We start from the raw sequence: 24,543 nt of genomic DNA on the forward strand, positions 1-24,543 counted from the left end.
GAATGAGACTCAGGTACTCTATTCCCAGCCAGCCTTCGTTTTGCTAGAAATTACTTCTTCCGAGCTTATCGGTGTGTGCACTGAGGTGGCCAGACTGTTTGCAAGGACTTAAGAGTTACAGACCATAGCGGGGAGCCTGGGTGACTCAGTTGGTTAAATGTCTGCCTTCCGCTCAGGTCATGGTCCCAGGGTCCTGGGATTGAGCCCCAGGACTGAGCCCCACATCAGGCTCCCTGCTCAGTGGGGCGTCTACTTATCCCTCTCCCTCTGCACCCCACCCCCCAGCTCATGCTCACGCTCTCTCTTTTTCTCTCTCAAATAAATAAATAAATAAATCTTAAAATCAAATAAATATAAATATTTATTTATTTTTACTTTTATTTATATAATGCACATAAATAAAAATAAAAATAAATAAATATAAATAAAATGAAATAAATAAATCTTAAAAAAAAAAGCAAGAGTGAATTACGGACCATAGCTACAAGGGAGTCCCCACCTCATCCGAGAAACCAGCATAGCAATCTCTCTCCTTGGCAAGGAAAAGACGCCCAGTGACCTTGTCTGGGGCTAAGAACACGGGAGCCACAGAGCTGTACCTGCAGGTGATTCTCAAGCTGAGTGCGCTCTTCCTCAGTCCCGCCTTCTAGCCTTAGAACAGCCCCTCCCAGGAGGAGGCCGTTTTCACCTGTGGGCCACCCCACCCCATGCTTGAGATCTCCGCTTTTGCCTTCTTTTCTGTGGGGAATTTTGGCCCAGCTGGGATGCCATAGTCCACAGCAGACGAGAGACCCACTGAGCGACATGCTGGTGGGTGTCATTGGCTTGTCAGAGAGAGGGAGTTACAGGGCCACCACCCCAGAACAAGGTTGTCTTCCTAGCATGCACGGCGACTGTAACTCAGGGAGTCATCTGTGTAACGATGTGCTCCACATCCTCCCCCGAATAATCACACATTCTGTCCTTACACGCGCTTATGGCGGTAGGACCCCAATCCATCCGTGTTCAGTAATGGGACCGTCAGGTGGGGGATTGTGTCCCCGCATGGTGTCAGGCCAGGGAGGTGGCCCTGCCTCCATCTGGACGGGAGCTTTTTAACTGATTCGTGCCGTGGCACATCGAGCCCCACATTGGACTCTCTGCTCAGCGGGGAGCCTGCTTCTCCCTCTCCCTCTGCCTGATGCTCTGCCTGCTTGTGCTCTCTATCTCTGTGTCAAATAAATAAAACCTTTTAAAAAAAGAAATTTGGGGGGCGCCTGGGTCGTTCAGTGGGTTAAAGCCTCTGCCTTCGGCTCAGGCCATGATCCCAGGGTCCTGGGATCAAGCCCTGCATCGGGCTCTCTGCTGAGCAGGGAGCCTGCTTCCCTTCCTCTCTCTCTGCCTGCCTCTCTGCTTAATTGTGATCTTTGTCTGTCAAATAAATACATAAAATCTTTTTTTAAATTTATTTATTTGACAGAGAGAGAGAGACAGTGAGAGGGAACACAAGCAGGGGGAGTAGAAAAGGGAGAAGCAGGCCTCCCGCAGAGCAGGGAGCCTGATGCCGGGCTCGATCCCAGGATTCTGGGATCATGACCTGAGCCTAAGGCAGAGGCTTCACCGACTGAACCGCCCAGGCACCCCCAGAATAATGTTTTTAAGTGCAGAAGCTAAAAGTATAAGAGATCACAAATGGAACCAACTGTATTAAAACAGTTACCAAAGTATTTTTGGTATAATATTTTTTGGTAATAAAACAAGTGGTGATTTTGTTATAAATGTGCTGTTTTATTCACACATTAAATAACAACAGCCGGCAGCCGGCCTCGTAACTCCTGGAATTTTGAAGTAGCGATGAGCGTTAAGTGATAAGTTCAAACACCTGGGAGAACTATAAAGTGAAATGAAAAATGTGTGTGACTCGTTGTTGGCGAAGCCACGGGCAGAGTGAGAGGGAGATGGCATACTGCCCATAATCCATAAGCAAAGGAAATGCTACATTCCAACCAGACAGAATAAAGATGTAATTCTCCCCGCGCCGTTTCACAGACCCCCTGAGTTCTACCAGGGAGCCTCTGGTCAGGGAGCCCAGGGACAGACGTGCGTTCCTGGAATTCGGAACCAAGAGCACATCTTGATCGCTTCACTTGACCTCCCACCAGCGCCCGTCCTGGTCTCTGGCACGAGACATGGGATCAATAGTGTTGCTTCAAAGGACAGAGACATGAAAGCAAATCCCCCACGCGGCGTGTGTGCAGGAGAGGCCCAGCTGGGCAGCCCCAGTCGCACTTCCCCCTGGCAGATCAGGAAGCAAACCCCCGAGTCACGCGGAAGAGCGTGGTATGGTTTTCATTCTGGTTTCTTTGCGTCTGGAGGAAATACCTTGGAGCAGGTGATGGTGGAGGGGCTGGTGGGCTGCGAGGACGGCTGTCATCTCGTCGTGGTCCGAAGGATGGATGTACTCATAGATGCTGTTGCCGGTGAGCTCCACCTGCCACAGAGGGGAGCGAGGGGTCAGAAATCCCCCGGGGGCCGTGCGGGGGGCCGTGCCGGTGGCCACCCGCACAGTAGGGAGGCACATCCAGGGTCAGAGCTCCGACCTCTGCTCGCAGCCCACACCCTCTCCGCATGCAGAGACACGGCCCTCGTATCGAGCTGTGCTCTGAACCAGCCACCACGTGGGGACGGTCCTGAGCAGGAGGAACTGGGACGGGAAGGATGGAAAGGTGTGCCCGGGAGGTGGGTGACGCACCCCCGCCACGGCCCCGGGGCAGTGGCCTTTACACAAGAGGCAGCTTACAACAGGCCGGAGCCAGGGCCCGGCCCTCCACCCCCACTCCCGTGCTGCCAGAGGGGCCTGGCCAGCCGGGACACCAGCTGCCGAGTCCAGACTGTGGTCCCCGAGCGAGCCGCGTCCTCTCCGAGACTGAGCAGGTGCGACCCGCGGGCTCTCCCTGCCCCTGAGGAGAGCTGCCCTCCGACAAGGGCCCTTTCTCCGTCAGCTCCGAGCTGCGCCCCTCGGGCACCGCCAGGCCTCTTTCACGTTGCCAGAAACGCGTCCCGGCCCTCTGACTCTGGGATGACGGGTCACCCAATGGCTCCCGCCCACGGGTGCGGCGCGGCGGCCGTGGGACCTGTGGGGACTTTGGGCCTGCTCCGGACAGCCAAGTGACACGGTGGTTATTTCCGGGGGTCGTGACCCCAGCCCTTGGACACCACCTACTTCCAGGTACACACCGCGCAGAGGACACGACGGACGGGCCTTGAGCCCCCGTGCGTGTGGGACAGCAGGACCCTGCTTTGCAGGGACAGGGTTCTCTAGGACAACCCCAGCATGACGACCGTTCCACAGAGATTCCTGGTGATTCAGCGCCCAAGTTTGAGAACTTTCCTATTGTTCTCCCGAACATAAGTGCCATGACAGGGGGTGTTAGAGAGTCTCAGAGACCTGGACGCCCTGGCCCATCCACCCAAGATGGGCGGTGCCAGAGAATGTTCCAGAGACTATGACCATCAGAAGGGCCTTCCAGCAGTGGTGGGCGGGCCCTGTCTTAGAGATACAAGGCCGCAGACAAGAAGAGTGAGGCAGCGGGAGCCCAGGGCAGGGATCTGTCTTCCACCACAGCCTGAAGGATCCCCACAGCCCGGGGGGGGGATGGAAACTGAGAGGGTGAGAAACTGCCCTGGGGTGGGGGGGGGCAGGGAGCCATGGGCAGGTCCGACTCTGTCTGTCTCAGCTCCGCCCCACGGGGAGAGGGCAAAGCTAAAAGAGCAAAGGCGGTCTTGTCCCCAAGCACCCCCTTGTTATTTTTAAGTGCGTCGCGCCGTGTGTTCTGTTGGGAGGCTCCCTGGTCTCCGTCAGAGTGGAGACGACACGATCTCCTGTCAGGGGGCAGCTCTGCCCCAGCTACCTCACGCAGCAGGACAACCGCAGCCAGGCAACGCGAGGCCCCGTTCTCCTGGGAGCCACTGTTCCGAATTAGCATCAGGGCCACCAGCTCCTTCCCTGGGACTCAGCGGCCATGGAGAGGTGACGGAATCTACCCCAGCCCTCTGCACCGGGTCTTGGCATTTGTTAAGACATAGGAGTTACCATTTTATTCGGGACAAATTATGTTCCTGGCCTGCTAAGTAATCTTGTCCCCGAAACGGCCTTGGCAGTTCTGTTTTCTGCATCATTCACGGGCTGTCTCTTGCCAATGTTATGCCTACAGAGGAACGGAGACAATCATGTGATACAGAGAGCCTCCCCACCTCCCCGCTTGACCCTACAGGGGATTTGCCAATGGCCAAAGTTATTACGTGAGTTCATCGAACACAAAGCCGTCTTCCAAATCATTTCATCCTTAAAAAATTTCGATAAACCGGCAAGTGCTAAGTCAGCCCTTCGGGACAGGACCATGTCCTCTTTTCCTGAAGTCAGTGACAGAAATTCCTTGTGCAACTCTGTCATGTGGAGAGCGACAGAGGCTAATCAATAAGGGAGTTTTTTGTTTTTTTTTTTTTTTTTTTAAATTGATTCACAATTTCAATGGCTTATTTTTAAAATGAAAAAATAATGAGATTTTTTTGTGCGCGGGCCTATCATTTTTCCCTTACCCATGTTTTTAGGGGGAAAATAATGAGCATTCTGGTTTGCTCCAAGTTCTTCATCAGAAAAAAGTACCCCATGTCTCTTCAGAGAAAGTACATTTATGTACTCGCAAGAACATTTGCAACTGTCCCTTACAAGGATTCGATTTGCGTTTTTTTTTCTTTTTTCTTTTTCTTTTTTTTATTATTATTATTTTTTTTTAATAAACATATAATGTATTTTTATCCCCAGGGGTACGGGTCTGTGAATCACTAGGTTTACACATTTCACAGCACTCACCATAGCACATACCCTCCCCAATGTCCATTTCCCCACCACCCTCTCCCGTCCCCCCTCCCCCCCGCAACCCTCAGTCTGTTTTTTGAGATTGAGTCTTTTATGGTTTGTCTCCCTCCCAATCCCATCTTTTCATTTTTTCTTTTCCTACCTCCCCCCAACTCCCCTGCATTGAATCTCCACTTCCTCATATCAAAGAGATCATATGATAGTTGTCTTTCTCCGATTGACTTATTTTGCTAAGCATGATACCCTCTAGTTCCATCCACGTTGTCACAAATGGCAAGATTTCATGTCTTTTGATTCGATTTGCGTTTTAGTCCCAAAGTAGCTTCATCTGTCTTCAAAGACCCCATTCTCACTACATGCATTTGGAGAATGAGGAGAGAGAAGGTCCATGATTTAAGAGGCTTGATTTTCTGAATCCTTGCTTCAATTATAAACTCCAAGCCTGCCCAGGAAGTAAAATGGTCTTCACAATACGGCAATGTTTTTAAAGAACAAATTTTGGAATGATAAAACAGGGCTGACCTTGACTCAAAATTATGGTTGACATGGCGTTTCCTGTATTTACATATCTATTCCTGCCTTTGAATGGTTGGAAGAAATGTGACTACCTCACCAAAAAAAAAAAAAAAAATTACGGTTGTCGCTATAAAACTCCCCAGGTCTCATACATCAACCTTATTAAAACAGAACCTCAATGTGATAGTTTAGTATTTGTAAGACCCTGCTAACTACAAAATGAATTGCTTTCCTACTAAGAACGTTTTTATGTTTTGCTGAATAGCTTTCCTTCCTGCCAAGAAAACTACATATGATAAATATTGCACTAAATGGATATATTCTGGGTAGGAAGGGAAAAGTCACCCAGTACTCTGGAAACACACATTACTCTGCTTTGGGTGTTTTGCCGACTATGGTAAATTAAGCATTAAAAAAAAAGATGGTTTGGATTTCAGAGTTCAAGTTATGTCAACAAACATAAAACGTTGTCCTTTCTCTTTATTTCAAAAGTGAAAGGATTAGGTCTTATGGCCCCAAACAATACCATGGCTATTTTTACGGCTGTGGTTCCGGCCACAATCTCCAATATTATATTTTCCTTTACATGTCTCATAAACGGCCATTTCACACACATCTACAGTTATTTGAAAATTTACATTAGTCACCTAGATGCTATGTAACATACGTGACTCTGGTGAAGAAATTTCAACACAGGGATGCTTCCAAGAGTCTACGGAAATACACAGCGGGTATACACAGCTTTTCTCCCCTTCTTCCAATATAAGTCAGTTAATTACATCAACCAAAATCCATGGAACTAACCACCTAATAAACCTGCGTGGGTAAAGAGTGCTTCCCCAACTCTACCTCTTCCAAACAGATCTAAATCTGGCTACATGAATTATTATGTATCATTGTGTGCACATAGGCCAGGGAGAATTTTCAAGCCTGTAGTCTGACTCTGTTTCCCCATACTCGGACCGTGAGCTGAGGACACAACTTGCATTTTGTGGTTATCTCTCTCACTCTTTGGTCCTGAAGTCTGACAGCGAGGATCACCATGATTACTCATTTAAAAGCAAAAATAATAAACACTGCCAGATTTGTTACTCCCACACTTGTTTTTAAAAAGTTCAATAAAACAGGCGCCTGGCTGGCTCAGTGGGTTAAAAAGCCTCTGCCTTCAGCTCAGGTCATGGTCCCAGGGTCCTGGGATCGAGCCCCTCATCGGGCTCTCTGCTCCGTGGGGAGCCTGCTTCCCCCCTCCCCATCTCTCTGCCTGCCTCTCTGCCTACTTGTGATGTCTGTCTGTCAAATAAATAAATAAAATCTTAAAAAAAGAAAGTTCAATAAAAGGCCTTGAGAATTAGGATGGACTTATAACACATAAAGAATGATTTGTATACTTTCAAATAGATGATTCAGATAGTTATTCAGGTAGTGCAGATTAAAAAAAAAATCGCTTTGTTGTGATTATCACACAGTTATGACAAACCTAAGAGCTTAGGTTCCCCAGGAGCTGCTAACGTAGAGTTTAACCCTGAATTAATGGGAAAGATATTGTGACTTAATGAGATAATGTCACTAAGAGTACTTGAAAGTTCTTGGAACACAGACAGACACTATGTAAATATAAGTATTAGTATTATCGTTCTCCATCAGAAAATCTGTTTAAAGGGTTACTGGGCCTACTGGATAGAATTTTCTTAACACTTTCATCTCTGAGGATTTAAAAAAAATCCTTAAGCCTATTTTAATAAAGTTTTCATGTTTGACATATTTGCCTGACTTTTTACTACTAATAAAAATAATTTAACAGGTATAAAAAATTTTTTTAAGGGGAGAAGTTCTTGACATCCTATTTAATACTTCGTTTTACTATTTAAGTAAAGAAGACAGAAAAAAATACACACCGTGATTCTGCCTAGATTTCCTTCTGCAGAGTTAATCGTGAGCAGGAGGCAGATTGGAAGGAAAGGTTTGCTGTTGCTTATTTAAACAGTTCAGCGTGGAACACTCCCCAGACACAAACGAGGGCTCGTGTCTGCATTAAAGTGTTTTCGTAGCTGGAGACTGATAGTGAGACAGTCCCGCCAAGAGACTGGGGAGGGGAGGGTGGGGGGGTGGAATCAGTCGCTCTACACAGTCAGTTTGGTTTATCTTTTTTTAAATGGACACTTCTCCCGGCCGGCAACATACAGACAAAAGGCATCTCTACGACATTCTTGAAAAACGATGGGAGTGTAGAACTCCCTCCTCTTTCAAAATGAGGACACCAGGTTTTATTGCTGCGTTATGACCAAAAGGAAATGTAATTTTAATTGGGATTCTCCTTAGATTTCCTTTTGTAGAGTTCACTCAGGAAGAGGAGGCAGACTTGTCACCTCTGCAATATTTTGTTCATTCTTAATTACTGTGCTCACAAATGGTCAATTTCATTTCCCACATAAAAAGAGGAAAATGACAGAGAGTTGTAGGATGCTAGACAGAGTAGCCTGACTGAGTCAGCTGGAGTCCTGGGATGTGCGCAGGGCCTTCTGACGAGCCAGACTATTCCACAGGATTAACCAGCCCCAATATGTGCCCACCACAGGACACCATCCGAAGCAACTTTTGTGCTACCGGAAGTATACTTCTAGTGAAACTGGGGACACTTGGATTTTGCAAAGCTCCCTATTATTTATAAAACACATAAAGTGGGCACTTTGATATAGTTCTTAGTACAATCCTGAAAGAGAAAATCAGGCAGGATTTTCTCATTTAAGTGATGGTTCAGAGAGGCTAAGAACCTGCCCTACTAGACAATGAAAACATATAACTGGGCATTTCCCTTTTTGCTTTGACTGCTAGGGAGCTCAGATCTAAATTTAATATCTGAAAATAGTGACTGTACCTGTTTTATCTTTGTCCAGTCCTGTTTAAAGGAGGTGAGATGCTTTATCTTTTTTGTGACATTGTTATAAGACTAACTATAGGTTCGATAAATTACAATTGAAAAATCAAGTAATCTGCTCTTAATCTTTCAGCCACAGAGAGAACGAGGCTTAGACACCAGACTGGTTACAACTAAAGGGGTTTAAATAATTCTAAATAGGGCATCGTGGAAATTCAGAGCATAACAACCTTGAAAAACATATAAAGAGTAGACTTCATGTTCCCAACAGTATCTCCCTTCCTACTAGTGTACTAACACCATCAGTCCTGGAAGTGTAAGAACCCGGCCTCAGCAAATCTTAGCTGGGAGACCTGGTTTCGTAAAGGGAGAGGAGGAAAGGAAAAGGAAACATTAAATAATTTTAATACGAGATTCTCTTTAAAGGACTATATATAAGAAAGAGAAGCACAGAAACCCCTTTGGGCATGGCATGGATAAGGATATACCCACATTAGAAGAGATGGTTGTAAACAAACGGCAAGTTTAAAAAAACGTGTTGGCAGAAAAAGAAAAGGAATACATCAGATGCAGGTTTCCCAAATCGGGAATTTTGTTTTTCCATGAAAAAACTCCAGCCCTGTTAATTGACGTGTTTTATTTTGGCTTAACTACAGAGGGGGCTGGTGTAACACAGATTAATCATCTGCCTCCCAGGAGCCCATTTCCTGTCTCTAATTAATTCTAGGGCGTCTTCAGTCGTGATGAAAAAAAAAAAAAGCATTCTGATAAGTCACACTATAAAGAAGCATTTAATCCCTAGATGTATTTTTAAAAATGTAAATTTTAGAACCTCAGTCCGCCCTTGTTAAATCGGAAATGTGAAAAATGTGAATGTGAAGGGCCACCACCGGACTCCTCCCCTCCCTCCGTTCAGAGGAGCCCAGACAGCAGCTGAATTTCCCCCCCAAAACCTTTGGCTTGATCGGAATAGATAAAGCTGAGCGCACCTCTTTCCTTGACAGGATGAACCCCTTTTTAGGAGACAGTTCCAGAAAAATCGGTAATATTTAAATGTTCTAGAGAAAACAGGACCTTGCTGTGCAAAACAGTAGTAAACTGAGTTTTACGAGTTTCTATCACAAGCATATAAAATGCTTTACTGAAACGACCACTGAACTGGAAAAACTCAGGAAAAATTACCCTGAATTCCATGTGAACACTCATAAATCTACCCCCCCTCCTTCTCTCTCTCCCCAAAGCACAGTCTGCAGAAAATCCATGTTCGACATCAGTTTTCCTCTCGCTTTCATGGCAACTCACAAGACCACGTGCAGCCCGGCAAGCGTGCACTGAAAAATCTCCCTTTGTGAAGCTCTTGTTAGCAGCAGACCGTTACTGTATAGGCAGAGTCCAGGCTATCAGACAGAATCTCAGAACAAAGCTGGCTGTTGCAAGGATACACCGCTCATTAATCCCAAAGGAAAAAAGAAAGTAAAACTGGGAAATGCCACATGAAGAAAAGCTCTGCGGGATAGCCTAAGAAGATGATTTTGCAATTTTGGATTATTTCATACACAAAAGCAGACGCTTGAACAGGATCATTTACAGGCTGGGTTAAGATCTGCCGACGCTCGCTCTAATGTTTTGGTTGTATCTAAAACCAGGTAATACCTACCTGCGACAAGCCCAAATGCACAGAAGCTGTTTCCGATATATACATGATTTTGCCATCAGATGCTACCACGAAAACAAATCCATCCAAAGTCTGTAAAAGAGAATGCCAAGGTTAAGAGGTGATAGTTACACAGTAGAGTGAAACCCCATAATTGTACTGTCACTGAGGTAGAGGAATGTATACCATATTATCATCCATACATACTTGTCAAATGCAAAACCAGCCCAGGGCCCTAAGAAGGGTTCCAGGTTATAACACTGAAGGTTTAATTCCTGGGGCCAGGCTCTCAAATGCTTTTAAAGCACTTTAAAAACAATCTTACATCCACATCACAAAAATCACGCAAAACACTGGAGAACTCCTAACGTGCTCAGTTTAAATGCAGTAGTTTTATTGTTTAGGGTTATTTTAGCACTTAGCGCAAATCCGGAGTTCTATGGTACTTAGGGGGAAACCCACCACTATATAGACCATTTTATGTCATAATTGGCAGTCCTTTATACCACCAGGACATATGCTTTATTTGCCACAATTTTCTAGTTACCCCCTAAGTACCATTTGAATAATAAATTCCGAACACTACCACTCCCCTGAAAATAAACTACCCGGTTATTTTTAACAGACTATGTCTACAGCATTAACTACTTAGAATTTGCAAGAGATCAAATAACTTTTGCAAAATTCGAGGAGAAAAAGTATCAATTTCTGAAAAATTAAAACTACCTAAATGATATTGCTTAAGTTGGCTAGCCCTCAAAAGAATAAAGTAAAATTTTTAAGAGCTAATTAAGACAAATAAAAGGGTAATGATTATATTTATATGTGGCAAGGATGAAAAGCCTAAATTATTTTTGAAAAAGGAAACTGCATTTTTATTCACCCATTCATATTTTAGATCCAGAACCAAAGAAAAGCAATAAAGTTGGTGAGAGGTCCATACACCCCACAACGCTGCCCCCATAAAAAATATTCCAAATTAATTTCTGGCCACAAATTCTATTTTTACAACATGTAATTGAAACCAGATTACCTTCGGTTTTTCTAAATCTGCCCCCTCTTTGGAGGGGGGCCTACAAAGAATGTAGTAGAAGTGAAACTTGAAAGATATCCTTACATTCTGTGTCTCAAATACAGTTTTACTGTGAAAATCCTTTGCCAGCTAAACTATCAACACCCTAACCTACAAGGACGTTGGAATCAACTTCTTGATTATAAGCCTTACTTTCTCCTGTCTAACTCAGCTACAGAATATCTTCCCAACTAAATTCCGTTTCAGAAATATAAACTATAGGGCAATTTCTACAGTTATAAACGTTTTGGCACATTTTACACCCTTACTCAACTCAGAAATCGTTAAAGAGATACATTTACTGAAACGGTATCTGACAGCCACGCGAGAAAAAAAGAAAAAATAATAATCGTAATTAAATTCTGAAAGTTGCCAGCAGTAGCCAAAAAAAAAAAAAAAAAAGTCCTTAATGGAAAATTTGGGGTATGTCTTCATAGCTTCAAATGATCTGATTCGCTTGAAGGTATATTAACGGCAAACACGCCCATCGGCACAGCATTCCAGAGTTAAAGAAATGAACGGTGGAGGAACCCAGGCGTGATGACTATGCCCACCAGGTTTTCACTCACTCGTCCCTGATGTCAGTGTCACTTTTAGTCTGCAGGAGTATCAAACCAGCGAAATACGGCGGCGGCGGCGGCGCACGGAGCTGGGAGTGAGCAAGGGGTGAGCGCAGGGCGCGGGAAGGACTCCAAGAGCGCCATTTCCCCGCCTGGCCACCACATCGCTTGCTTTATGCTGTAAAAGCTTCAGGTTTCAAATATTCCCCGGGATCTTCTCGTGCCCCGAGCATGCATTTAAAAAAAAAAAAAAATCGTACTAGACATTTGGGGAAAGGGGTTTTGAAAAGATCCGCTTTTTTCGAAATGCGGCGCTCTTGGCTGACTGGCTGACCCAAGCCACTGCGTACCGCCGCCAACATTTTTTTTTTTTCTTTTAAAGAAAACACAAACTAGAAGGAGGAAATGCAAAACAGCTCTTGGTAAGCATTTTTCGGTGGCAGAGACAAATGACGGGCGGGGGGAATGAATCGGGCCGTTGATGAGGCTCTGTAAAGGGCGTTTGAAAGATTCGGAGACAAGAGGCGTTGCGGTCCCCACCTAGCGCCAGCCGCGGACTTGGAAGTGGTGGGCCGTGCGCACGCCTTGCCGGCCAGAGCCGCAGACCCTGCGGGGGAAACCCCAGGCCACGAGCGGTTTACCGACGGAGGGCTAAATGGCTCCGAGCTGAGGGCTATAAGCAGCTGACCACAAACCAAGCAAGGGGTCCCTCCCTGAGCCAGGTGACCCCAGAGGCCGCACCAGGTCCTGACCTGGAGCACTCAAGAGCTGGAGGGCTTGGGTTGAACCACGCTCCAGCACTTGCTGTGTGACCTCAGGCAAGTTGCTTAACGTCTCTGTGCCTCGATTTCCTCCTTTGAGACGATGGAGCTCAAAATAGAACCTACTCTAGGTGGGTGATGACGCACCCTGATTCAAGAAAATTTAAAACAGAATCTGGTCAGTAGTAAGTTCTCAGTAAATGCTAACTTCATGTTCTGTTACAGGTACCATCTCTCTTTCATTGCATCCCCTCCAAACATGCGCAGTTGTCAAAGGCTTTAGGACTGCCGCACTCTGGCTCACAGCACCCGGATCACTTCTTTGGCTCAAGCGCCTGGCACAGCGTCTGGCACAGAGCAAGCGCTCCATAAAAGTTTGCTAAAGGAAGTAAGGTTGGAAAGAAGGGCGCGCCCACCGGCGACTCGTGAGCCAGAGAGTACCAGGGCTGGGACGCGGTGAGATGCGGGGTCAGGGTGGGGCTGACCGCAGGTTACTCTGGTTGGATTGAGTCTACCCCAGTCCCGACCTCCAAAGAGTATGGATGGACAGAGGGTGGGGAGGTAGCCAATTGCCTCGAGGTCCAGAAGCTGTCTCTCGCCTTGACGACTTCTGCAGCCTGATGGCGGCCTCGGGATCCACCCGGGGGTCCTTGGGGAAGGACGTCGACACTGGGAGGGCGGGGTCAGAAGGGGACCCCCACCCAGCGCGGATCAGCGCCTCAGGCGGTGGCTGCGCTCCCCCCACCCCCCACCCCGGCAAAGGAGGCTTTACCTGAAGCAAGTGCGATCCCAGCTCCTTGGCGACGCTGTCCAGAGGCCCGGCGCGGCTTGGCTGTCCCCACGCGTCTCCTAAACCTGGGGAATAAAGCAAATCGGTAAACCGCAGCGCCGATCGAGAGGCCCCCACGCCCCGCAGAGCACGCAGAACTTCGGCACGGCGCGCCCTGGCCGGCCGGAATTCCGAGCGTCCCCCCTGCCGCCCCCGGGGCTCCGCAGGCCGCCCTCTGTGTTCTTGCCATCGCCCCTTTGCCCTGGATTAAAGATAAAAAAAGGCCAGAGGAGATGTTCCCGCCGAGGCCTTGGGTCCCAGCGCCCCCAGCGCGCGCTGAGCTCGCCAGGCCCATCGCTCCCGTGGGTCGCCCACGTGCTCACGGCTCTGAAATTGCCGTTTTATTTGAAATGCCATAAAGTAATCTAATCTGCTTTGAAATCGGCCATCCTCGAAGCCAAACGGGGATATCGATTTGACCTGTAAATATTTCCCCAAGGACCCTCCCTCCCTCCCTCCCTTCACTCTGTCGCCGGCAACTACATTTTCCTAAAGACAGGCCCAGACGAAAAGCCCTAGCCGGCCAGGAGGCAGCTTTTCTGGCATTAAAAAAAAAAAAAGTTTTGTTTTGTTTTGAAACCTCACATAACCCCTCGGACTCCGCAGGCCTCGCAGGCGCCTCGGGAACGGGTTACCTGCCGCCTTCCTGAGAGGGAGCTCCAAACGCACCCAAGGCCTGGTGGGGGATGGGACGAAGGCGGTGGGAGTCTTGTAGGTACTGGAGGATAACTGGAAGGGATCTGCTGCCACATAATTAGGGTTCCCCAGTTCTTAACCACCCGCCACCTCCTTCTCCCCACCACTTCCCCGAAGGTCACAAGTGTTTCAGGAGACACACCGGCGGAGCGGCGGCTCTGCTCAGAGAAGCCTCCTCTCCTGTGTTCCCCACTCAACTGCTGTGACCCCCAGAAACCCCAGGCTTTCCTCTGCATATTCAGAAGAAAGTCGGAAAGCAGGACAAGGGTTCCGCACTAAGTGCCAGGTGGGAGAACCCTCAGCAGCAACTGTCCAGTTAGAGCCACCGCCCAGGCGCGAGGTGGAAAAGGCCGGGGGTTGCTGTCCTCAGCCTGCGTTGCCTCCAGAGGAGAAGGCGGCCCCAGGCTCCAGGCCCACTCGTGCACCGTCCACCCCGCCCCGTGGCTGCGACCCCTGCGGGGTGAGCTGTGGGTCCCGCTGCAGGTAAGTCGGTTGGTTCTCCTCTCTTTCACCCAGGACTGCGCGCCAGACCGGCCCCTGCCCGCTGCGCCCGGGGAGTGCTGGTGCCGAAGCCAGAGCAGGACGGGCAGGGTGGGGAACCACCACTAGCCTCAGCGAATTTGGGAACCATTCCCAGGACCACAAAACTCCCCAAAGAGGGCTGCGGCGAGTGGGCGGCCTGGAAAGGCAGAGCGTGGACACTCTGGGTCTCCCCCTGCTGTCCCCGCAGGTATCAGCAATCTGGGCTTCTGGAGGCTTGCACCCCAAGCACGAAGGAGCTGCCTGGCCCCAGAGGACCCGGGGGCCCAGCCCACCTCCCCCCCCAGAGGTTTTGGAGATCCTTCCTTGCAAACTCTGTTCAGCAAAAAAAGGGATGACCTTTAATTTCTACTCCTAAGCTGTAGGAATTAGGAGCTTATCCTTATCCATAAGGAAGTGACTAAATTCCACGTATCCTGATCCCCAAACACAATCGCAGCCCCTCAGCCACCACTACGTGAACAGAGGTGTCTTCTTAATCCCGGTTAATCACTGTCTGCCCAATTTCACCTCCAAGGATGACCACAGTGACCATAGTAGGGCACCACTGGCTCTCACGAGCAGGTCTTCCCACGGTCCCCATCTGGGCAGGATGGCTTGGTGGGGGTCAACGTTTACTCCATTAAGGAGAAATGGAAAGAACCAAAATTTAAAAACCCTGGGACTTGAATGAAAAAAGAATTTAATAAGGACCCAGGAATCCTGATTTCTGAAAATGGACCACCATGCCCTGTCCTCTACCCAACTCCTGGGTCCTTCCCCTGGTTTGCATCACACTAGCCTTGCCTGGCTCAGTGGGAAAAGTGAACTTGGCCTCCCAGATTAGGCTTCTTGCAGTGTCCACAGCCAGGTGACCTGGGGAAGTCCGTACCTCTGGGAAGGGTCCAGACCCAAACCAGGCTTGCCCTGCCCAGCTCTCCCAAAAGCCTTGTGGAAGAAGGCTCTGGCCTTCCGTGCAAAATTGCACTGAGCACAAAGGACAATTTTTCATATAATTCAAAAACCTGGATACTTCAAGAGAGCCTGTTCTCTTATATCATTGTAATTTTTCCTATAATGTCCTGACACCTCTGCTTTGCCGGTAAATCTTTGGTTCGAATCCCCCTTCTGGACCTAGCCTGAAGTGGGAGGGGTCACAGCTAGGTTTCCCCTCAAGCATCTAGTCCCGGTGCCATCTCAGCCCAGGCAAGGTGCTGTCAGCACTTGCATTAGAAACCTATGTGGGTGAGACCTTTACACTCCACCCATAAAAATCTACTTTGGGCTGAACGCAGAGACAAAATAAGGTAAGGTTTGTAACTAGAGCCAAAAATCTGTCTTGGTACTTGTAAAGCCATATATATCCCCCCAAAAGTGAGGTGCTGGGCATGGGACCCATATCTGGGCTTAACAAAGGGCTTTATTTGTCTGAGAAATGAGGAGAGACAGGTGAGATGAGCTAAGCTCTTTCAAGCTCATCTGTGGCCTCACCAGATCCTGGGAGGGCCTACCCTCCACTGACTGTGGGGGGCGCAGCAGGATGGTGGATGGCGGGGAGCACCCCAAACCTGGCCTGCCTTCCTCTGCCAAAAGGTTTGCTATCCCAATTGCCCTACAGGTGTCAGCAAGGAAATCCACTGGGGACTCCCTGCTACCGGGAATCCAGATTGGCTAGGTCGTGGGGGAGGAGGTCAGCCACTGGGTCAGAAATGAGAGGGAGCCAGGAGTCCTCTTTCCCCCATTTGTGGGTACCCGCCCCTTAGTATGCAAACTTGGCTACTTGGCTGACTGGCTGTTTGGTTTAAACTTTACCAGGCTCTCCCGCCAGGAAAGCTATCGGTCCTTCCTCGCTGGGTGCTCAGTTAGTCAGTCAACAAACAGCTGTTGCGCACCTGCTGTCCAGCTCCAGAGAAAGGGTCTGGAGTTTGAGAAGAACTCCCGAGATGGACAGCGGTTTCTGGAAGCAGCCTTGGGTATCTGACATGGTGACAAGAACACTCCTCGCAGGGATCTTGTGAAAACTAAATGGGGTTAATAGGGGATCTTCTAACCCTGCCACCATCCCTCCATGGAAAATTGGATCTAAGATTGAGAAAGATCCAAAACCCAGGAAGGACATTTCTGGAGCCCCCAGGGGACACAGGGGTATCTCACTTCCTTCTGCCCCCACTCCTCAGCTGCGCCAGTCTGGCTGGTCTGATCTCCAGCAAGTGCCCTGACCTCTAACATTTATTTCTCGATTCTCAAGTGAGGGAGGGTATTGTAGGATTAAACGCACGAAACCAGAGGGTGCTGAGCAAAGCGCTGGGTCCCCTGGAAGGCGGCGGTGCGGCCACCACGTCGGTCCCGCCTTCTCTTGCCTTCCCGCTCCTTCCCTGCCTCCGGCCCTCTCCTCCTCCTCCCGTCCCCCAAATTACTAGGCCCTTGCGGGGGAAGGAAGCGTGTTACCAGGGAGTGTGGCCTCTTGAAAATCGTGGGCCGTCTGAGGACACAAGGTCACACTGGCTGACCGCAGACTACTCCAAAGTCGAGGAGGGTGCGCGCAGGGCTGAGGCGGGGACTGCGGGCGGCTGCTCGGCTTCTCCACCGCGAAGCCCCCCCACGCCAGGGCAAGGGCGCGGGCGTGGGCTGCCGGTCGCCCCGCGGGTGTTTACAACCCGGTTTTCGGAGCACTACCAGCCGCGCGGCAGCCGGCTCAGGGGCTCGGCCCGGGGCTACCGGGCATAGCGCGGCCGGGCGAGGTTGTAACGCGGGAGCCGGGGGCCGCGCTGCCGCCTCCCACCCTGGGGGAGCCCGTAGCTGGCGCCCCTTCCTCGCCCGACTGCAGGGCCCCCTCCACGGTCACGGTTCTGGGGTTCCTCCGAGCACTTCAGCGTCCGGCCTCGGAATGCTTCGTTCCGTCCGGGGTCCCCGAGAAGCCCGGCCTTTGGGCCTTTTTCCAAACCCGCGGCGCACGGCGAGCCGGGAACAGGGTGTGAAGCGGGGTCGTGGGGACGCCCCAAGAAGGCCTCGCCGGGCCCGCGGGGCGGGGAAGGGAGGGGGCTTCCAGCCTGGCCTCGCCTGGCCGCCGGCCAGAGTACGTGCTCAGACGACAGACGCAAGGCCCGGCCCCCAGCGCCTAACGCCGAGACCTCGGGGGTTGGGACGGAGGCCGGGCCGCGGCCCGCACGGAGGAGCGCGGGGGAACCCGCGCCGCCCGGAGCGGCTTTCCGCCCGCGCCTCCGAGCGCCCCGGCCGCGGCCCGCGTTCTGGCCGCCCGGGCTGAAGCCGCGGCCCGAGCGCGCTCTGGTTCCCGCCTCCAATGGCCAGCAGCCCCCCCCCGCCCCCCGCCCCCCGGAGTTCCCTTCACCGCTGCCCACAGCTCACGGCTTCCTGCTCGGGGACTGCGAGCTCTCCCAGTGTGGCTGTCAAGCGCCACATTATTCAAAAAAATAAGTTCGCTTGTTTTCTTTTTAAAATCTACATGATTTCGGGCTTCGGTAGAGAAAGGGCTCGGATCTGTTTAGGTTGAGGGCGGTTGTCTTCTCACCGAACCCTCTAAATCAAAGCGTTTCCATTCCCGACAACAATTTCTAGCCGTCTGCCTGACTCTAAACCCAGACGAATTCCACCGCTGGAATGATTCCGGCCCCAAACCCCCATTATTTTTGTGTGAGCGTGACAGTGTCCCACTCCCTTCCCCTGCTCTCCCTCCCTCCCCACCTGTCCGGAGTTTTCAGGTCTGGGGAAGGAGGAGGAGGAGGGGCTGTGTTCTCCTGGGGGGAGTCAGCCTGTTTCCAGCTCCGTTCCTCAGCTGGGACCACAGGCCAGTCCTTCCTGTCAGCTGTCTGCGTGCCAGGGTCCAAAAGGGACACCACCCCCCTACCCCCACTGCTGGGGGTCAAATCCGAATCTAGAATCCTGGCTCCTAGAAAGAAGCCTAAGCAACCGGATGGGCCTTGGAGTTTTTGGGGCTCTGACTCCGGCGTCCTGAGGCCCCGAGGCCCCGAGTACATCACCTGGGGGAGGAACTCGTCCTGCGTCCTGCTTGGCACGTCACCGTGCAGCTATGGCCAGACAGCAGCAGCGCTCTCCCACCCCGTGCCTCTGTGCTTCCAAAGAGCCCCCTCTCCTGAAGGGAAGGCCACAGCGCCAAGAGGGCAGGCAAATCGTGGCCCCGGCCCTTCCCTGAGCCCTGAGTGCCGCAGGCCTTTCCAGCCACCAGTGAACGCACTGAGTTTTCAATTCTGAGTCCACTTCCAAAGTCGGCCTGTCCTCTTCCCTGTCTACCTCCCATTGTTTAGCTATTAAGGGGAGCAGAAAACAGCAGCCTTCCAACTGCGCACGGTGAGTCCCGGAGGTGCGGGGAGTCGGGGCGCCCTGCTGCCTACGCCACGCCTGGCTCAGGAAACACCACACGCTCCCAGGACAAAGTGACTGGAGTAGGAACACCTTCGACTTCCACGTTCGCTGCCTGGTTCCTCACTCTTAATTCCAGGAAACTTGCACAGCCGTGGAGTTCTCAATGGGCCCATTTTGCAGACAAGGAGCGGAAGGTCTAGGTGGGGCAGCTTCACGGAGCAGAACCTTGAACAGGCTGTGCAAGTTGTCAGCACCCCCAGGCTTGCAGTCTGACCTCCATGGGGAGTGTCCACCTTGGCCTCTTTCTGCCCCTGTGTGGGACTCCTCCGAGCTCCTCTATCTTTCCTCTGGCCCAGGTGGTCTCAGGATGAAAGGAGCCACGGCCAGTGGCCTCCCTGCGCAGCGACTGCTTGCTCTTGCCCTTGCTGTGGGACACTGGAGAAGACCCATCCTTCTCCGGCCTCAATTTCCTCCGGGACGGAGGCTTAGTCCGCGATGCCTGTGGTTCCTTCTGACTGTGCTACTCATTTTCTGGCCCCTGAAGTCCTAACTTGGCCTCTAGACCCTTCTTCACCCAAGCATCCCTCTTGCTCCGTGACTATGGATCAGCGAGACCAAGCTCGAGATCCCGGGTTCACTCGGCATCTTTCAGTCCGCAGCCGAGAGTCGGAGCAGATCCGGGAGGTCCCACCGCCATGCAAGCAAGCCTGCGTTGGCCCTAAACCTCCCCGATGCTGACGCCCGGATCCCCGCGGCTCCACCAGGCCCTATTCCGTTCCCCCGGCGCACACCCAGGCTGGAGACCAGAGGCTAAATCAATTACAGCGCGGCTTCCGCACGCCGCCCTTCGCGGAGCTACCGGAATGGTGCGCGAGTCACTTTGCATAATTGAGGTCTCTCTAAACGCCTCTTTCTCCGCCCAGGCACCCAGCTTTACAACTCTGCACCCCAGACTGACTTGAGGGGAGCAGTGCCGCCACCCAGAGCTGCAGGCCCCAGGCCTCTGAATGAAATGTGGAGTCCTGGGCCCCCTACTCCACCCTGAGTTCCAACTGCGATAGTCACCCCCAGGAGGCATACAGGCCGCCCCTCAACCAGACCACTACCCAACAAAGCACAAGGGTCTGGTGATCGAGTCCCGGATCACCTCTGCAAAGGGCGCAGGGCCAAGTAATTCTGGGCTCAAAGGCTCTGGAGACTCACTTCTCAGAGTGAGAGCACCCACCTCCAATTTTTAAAACCTGCACTATAGCCAGCACTTCCCAATTTTTAGCAGGCTTTCCTGGAAATTCTCCAAACAAAAATGGCTTACAATTAGCCCTCTTTCCCCAGGCCTCCCTTTCTAGTTTCTGACTTACTGGAAATCGTTGGTAACAAATCATTTAATATCCCAATTCTGGCTTCTAATGTGTTTATTTCCAGTGGGGACGTTAGAGGAGGCCAGGGTCCTGTCCTGGTTCCCCACCTGCTTGCAGCATGCAAATTAAGAAATAACTCACTTTGGGGAGGAGGAGAAAATAGATAAAATTTAAAAAGAAAGAAAGAAAAACAAAACCCGGCTCCCCACCACTCCTTCCCGACTGGGAAGGAGACTCAGCTCTCATAAATGCCAATTCTCTTCTAATTTTAATTTTCTACTTCTCTGGTAAAGGGGTCACCCTTGGGCACACTAATAGCGACCATCTGCTTGGTAACTTCCAGTAGGAGGGGCTGGAGTGGGACGTGGCTTTATACTGGGGTTGGAAGAGGAAAGAAGGGGTGTGGGGCTGGGGTGGAGGTTCAGGTCACAGGCTCCTGCACCAGAGAGGAAAGTGCTGGAGGCTGCGTGGCCCAGCTGGGAGGCAAAGGCTAAGCTGGGCTACCGGTTGCTTCTGGGGAGGGGGCCCCCCTAAATTCTCTGGCCAGCTGAGATGCAGGGCTGCAGGTCAGGCAGCATAACTGGCCCTTTGAGCTCCACCCGGGAGAGGCAGTGTGGAACGCAGCTCCAACCCAGAGCCAATTACTTCTAACAGGCTTAAGAAGCAACCAACGCAGAGGTCAAGCTTACTGACTTCTGGTCGCTGGCCTGACCAGGCACCGCCTTAATGGAGGCACCCTGCATCCAAAGGACACCTGTCCCTACGGTGTAGCCACCGTCTGGTGTCCTGCAGATGAAGTTGTTTCTACTCCCCCACCGGCTTCTGGAGCTCCACACGGCTCCAGTGGCTCTGCGGCCCAAGAGCCTTGGAGTGCCCAGCAGGCTCCCACTCAGAGCGACCCAGCCCCAGCTGAGTGTCAGAATCTCGCGGGCCAGGCTGCGGCCACCCTGGCTGGGGATAGACACTGAAAGGTGATCGGTTCAGAAACACCCGGACACCAAAAGGAGCGCTGTGGTGACCAGGCGTTCCCAGCCCCGTTGCTCAGAAGTGCCCAGCCTGGCAGCCACGGTCCCCTGCAGGCCGTGTGCTAGCGGGGAATGCTGGCCAGCACGCCATTACTTACCACCGCAGTGTGCGGGGACCCATGAATCCTGGTGACTCTTGCTCCCCGTGGCACCTGCCCCTCTGGTTTATAATTCCGATCAGGAAAAGAAGACCGTGCTCTGGCCGGCCGGCCTGCCATTTTCGTACTAGTCCTTTCTCCTGCAAGGACTACTTGCTACTACCTACTTTCGGTCTCTCCTACCCTGCCCTGCCCCGCCCAGGCCCCTAGGGAGCAAAGAAGAGTCAGGCGGAGAGGTCCAAATCCGAGGCCCCAGCCCCAAAGGGCCTTCAGGGCCTGGGCCTCCCCACGCACTCCACTCTCTCCCAGGCCAGGAGCAGCAAGCCCGTCTCACCTCTGGCTGGGGGGGGGCACACGCGTCCCCTCCGCAGAAAACAAGATAGGAATGCAAGAAGGGAAAAATAAAAGGGGGGAGTTAAAGAAATGAAGAAAGACAAAAGAAAAGAAAAGCAAAGGAAAGAGAAAAGAAACGAGAAAAGAGGAAAGAAAAGAGGGAGGGAAACCAGAACGGACCAGCATGATCACAAAACAATTCCTGATTCGCTGGGTCCGCACTTGGGCCAGAAGACGGTCTAGTCCCCACGGCGCCAAGACCCTGGCTCCTCTCTCCAACAGGAGCCGACGCTCCCGGCGCGGCCTCCCCAAGACTCCCCGGCACTGGCGCCTCAATCCAGCTCCAGCTCCCCTCTTGGGCCGAGGCTCTCGGCCGCCCACCTGCGGCCTCACCTTCGGGGAAGACGGCGCGCATCTTCAAGTAGCTGGTGGTGAGTCGGATGATAGACGCCTTGTCCAGCTGCGAGGTGATGGCCGACGGCAGCGGGAGCAGCTTGGCCAGCTCGTAAAACTCGCCATTTTCCTTCTCCCTCCTGGTCTTGGCCGCATTCTTGGACTTCTCCTTCATCGCGCCTCGGCTCCGGGCATATTAGACCCGGCTGTGCTCCAGGCCCGCGGAGCCCCGCTCCGGCTGCAGCGGCGGGGATGGGGAGGGCAACTCCGGGGCCCAGGTGAGTCGGGGGCACCGCCCGGGGCAGGTGCGCGGGGAGGCCTGGGGCACCGAGTCGCCTCTCCGCGGCCGCCGGGCCCCGGAGCTCCGCGCAACCCCGCGGCGCCGCTGCGCGCTCCGCCCGCCGCCCCGGGCGCAGCCTCCTCCGGGCTGTGCTGTCCCGCGGTGCCCAGAGCCCGACTCTCCGCTCGCTTCTGCTCGCTCTGCCTTTCTCCCTCCCGGCTCTCGCGTCTCGGCTTTCCTTAGGAAGCGGAGAGGAGCCGGCGAGGAGGCAGCGGTGCCGCTTAGTCCTTGACGGAGTATTCGTACCCGCTGCCGCGAGGCCCCTGCGGGCTGGAGGGCGGCATGGGCGGCGGCGGCGGCCGCGGAGCCATGGAGCGGGAGGGGAGCGGAGGGGAGCTGGGGCGGAGGCGGCTGGGGCCGGGCCCGGGCGCGCTCTCCTGCCCTCCCTGGCGGTTCCCTTTGCCTGGAGACGCGGCGCCCGAAGCCCGCGATCTGTCGCGAGTCGCAGCAGCTCCGCGGTCCACGTGCGACCGAGCCGCGTTTGTTTATGGCGGACCCGCCTTCGGGCGGAGCACTCGGCCGCCGCGGCCCAGGGAGGGGGGGGGCGGGGAGGGGGGAGGGACCGTGGCGGGGGCGGGGGCGGCGAATCTCGCCTCCCGACCCCAACGCGGCCGGGGAGTCACAGGCGCGCCTCCGCGTCGCGGCCTCCAGGGACTCTCCCAGGAGAGGCCCGCGCGCTCCCGGCCTCTAGGAAGTCCCGGTAAGTGCACACGGCGCGCCCTGGGGACCCGCTCCCGCCAGCGGGTCGCGGGACCTGGGCGCTAGGACGGGCGGTGGGGAGGAGCGGAGGAGGGACGGAAGGGAGGGAGGGATGCCCAAGCCTCCGGGTGGCTCCCGGACGAGTCCTGGGCGCGCGCGGCCGAAGGGAGGCGGCTTGACCCGTCGGCATGTGCTGTTCCGGGGAGGACTCAGTCCTCCGAGCCTCGCGCCGGTCCCGCGCCCTTCCGTCCCCACTTTGCAGGTCCGAGGGCAGAAAGGGGGGAGGCCCGAAGGGAAGAACCCCTCCCTCAGGAAAGGGCGGGAGAGAGCCTCTGCCCCTCCGGCCCTTTCTCTCCCCGAAACACCGGAGCCGAAGAAGATCGGCGCCTTCGCAGAGGGGCTGCAGGCCGCGGGGATACGCGGGCCTGACGAAAGGAGGGGGCCGGGGAGCCAAGCCTAGAGGCCAGGCCTCGCCCAGGGCGTTGGCGGGCACAGGGTCTAACAGGCCCCTCTCCCGCAGCCGGACTCGGTGCTGCCGGAATTGCGGGGAATCGCGGCTGGGGCGGGTTCTTCAGGGCCGGGGGTGGCCGAGCGGGAGTAATGGAGTGAGCATTGGTAGGGCCCGAGGAGGTGGGCCAGGAGGCAGTTGGAGTAGGGAGGCGCACTTGGGGACGCAGTCATAGGGCGTCCTGGTACTTTTCCCTCGGGTCCACACTGGGCCGCGAGTCCTCTTACCCACTCTCACGCCACCCGCGGGACGCCTCTCCTCCAATCCCCGACGGTCGCACCGACTCTCACCCTTGTAGCGGTTGGAAAACTACGGCCACCGAGCGGACGTGCGCGCAAGGAGGACGCTGGCTTCCTCCGCGCGTGGGGTCAGAGGGCAGCTGTGGTGGACTCAGGGCACGGGGTCTTGCGGGTACCTCGGCCGAGTGGCACAGACGGTACGACTGTGGCGCGCCCGATTTTGAGGTTGGCTCGGGGAGGAGGAGAGACGCGGGGGCTGCGGTGCTCCGCTCTACGATCTCGGTTTCAGCGGCCCCCTCTTTCCCTCCCAGCCGGGTGGGAGCCTGCTGTTCCGCGCTCTCGCTGACCCGGGACCCGCCTCCCTCCCTCACGCCTGGGGGGGGGGGGCCGAGAAATGGACCACCAATTCTGCTGCGGACGCTCCTGACCTTTTCTGGGATCCCTTTGAAGGGGACAAGTTCGACAGCGTTGGAGACGTCTTAGCTCCCTCGGTGGGCGAGACCGTGTGCGCAGACTCCGGCTTAACCCCCAACCCGCAGCCCCGCGCCCCGCGGAACCCACAGAGGCGGCCTTGGCTCCCGGGGCTGGCGCTCCGAAATCCCCGAGCAGCGCGAGTTTCGGAGTCGGTGCCCCCCACCCCCACCCCCATGCCGAGCGCAGCACTTTCCCTTGGGGTTTTGGATCTAGGAGCACTTTCCTGTTTCCAGCGGTGCGTTCAGAAGGGTCTGGACGGCGCGCGAGAGGTGAGGGTACGCAGTACCCAAACGCAGGGCGCGGGGCCCGCTTCCCTGCCCGGAATCTCGCGCTGACTCCGCAGACAGTTGTCTCCAGGCTACCCGGAGAAGGGGCTCCAAGAAGAAGGGAATGCG

The 24,543-nt window shown here is 53.4% G+C and overlaps 1 protein-coding gene across 1 annotated transcript in view; it reads right to left on the minus strand.

The window, feature by feature from the left end:
• Nucleotides 1-22,063, minus strand: part of SIM2 (SIM bHLH transcription factor 2) — a gene marked incomplete at both ends in the record, with an annotated part of 50,404 nt that extends 28,341 nt beyond the window's left edge. The window contains 4 exons of the mRNA XM_080816386.1: nucleotides 2,362-2,470; nucleotides 9,907-9,996; nucleotides 13,069-13,151; nucleotides 21,889-22,063. Coding sequence (XP_080672512.1) covers nucleotides 2,362-2,470; nucleotides 9,907-9,996; nucleotides 13,069-13,151; nucleotides 21,889-22,063 — 457 coding nt within the window. The remainder of the gene's footprint in view (nucleotides 1-2,361; nucleotides 2,471-9,906; nucleotides 9,997-13,068; nucleotides 13,152-21,888) is intronic.
• Nucleotides 22,064-24,543: the final 2,480 nt, after the last annotated feature.

This window comes from Martes martes, assembly GCF_963455335.1.
Source record: "Martes martes genome assembly, chromosome: 1".
Taxonomy (NCBI): Eukaryota; Metazoa; Chordata; class Mammalia; order Carnivora; family Mustelidae; genus Martes; species Martes martes.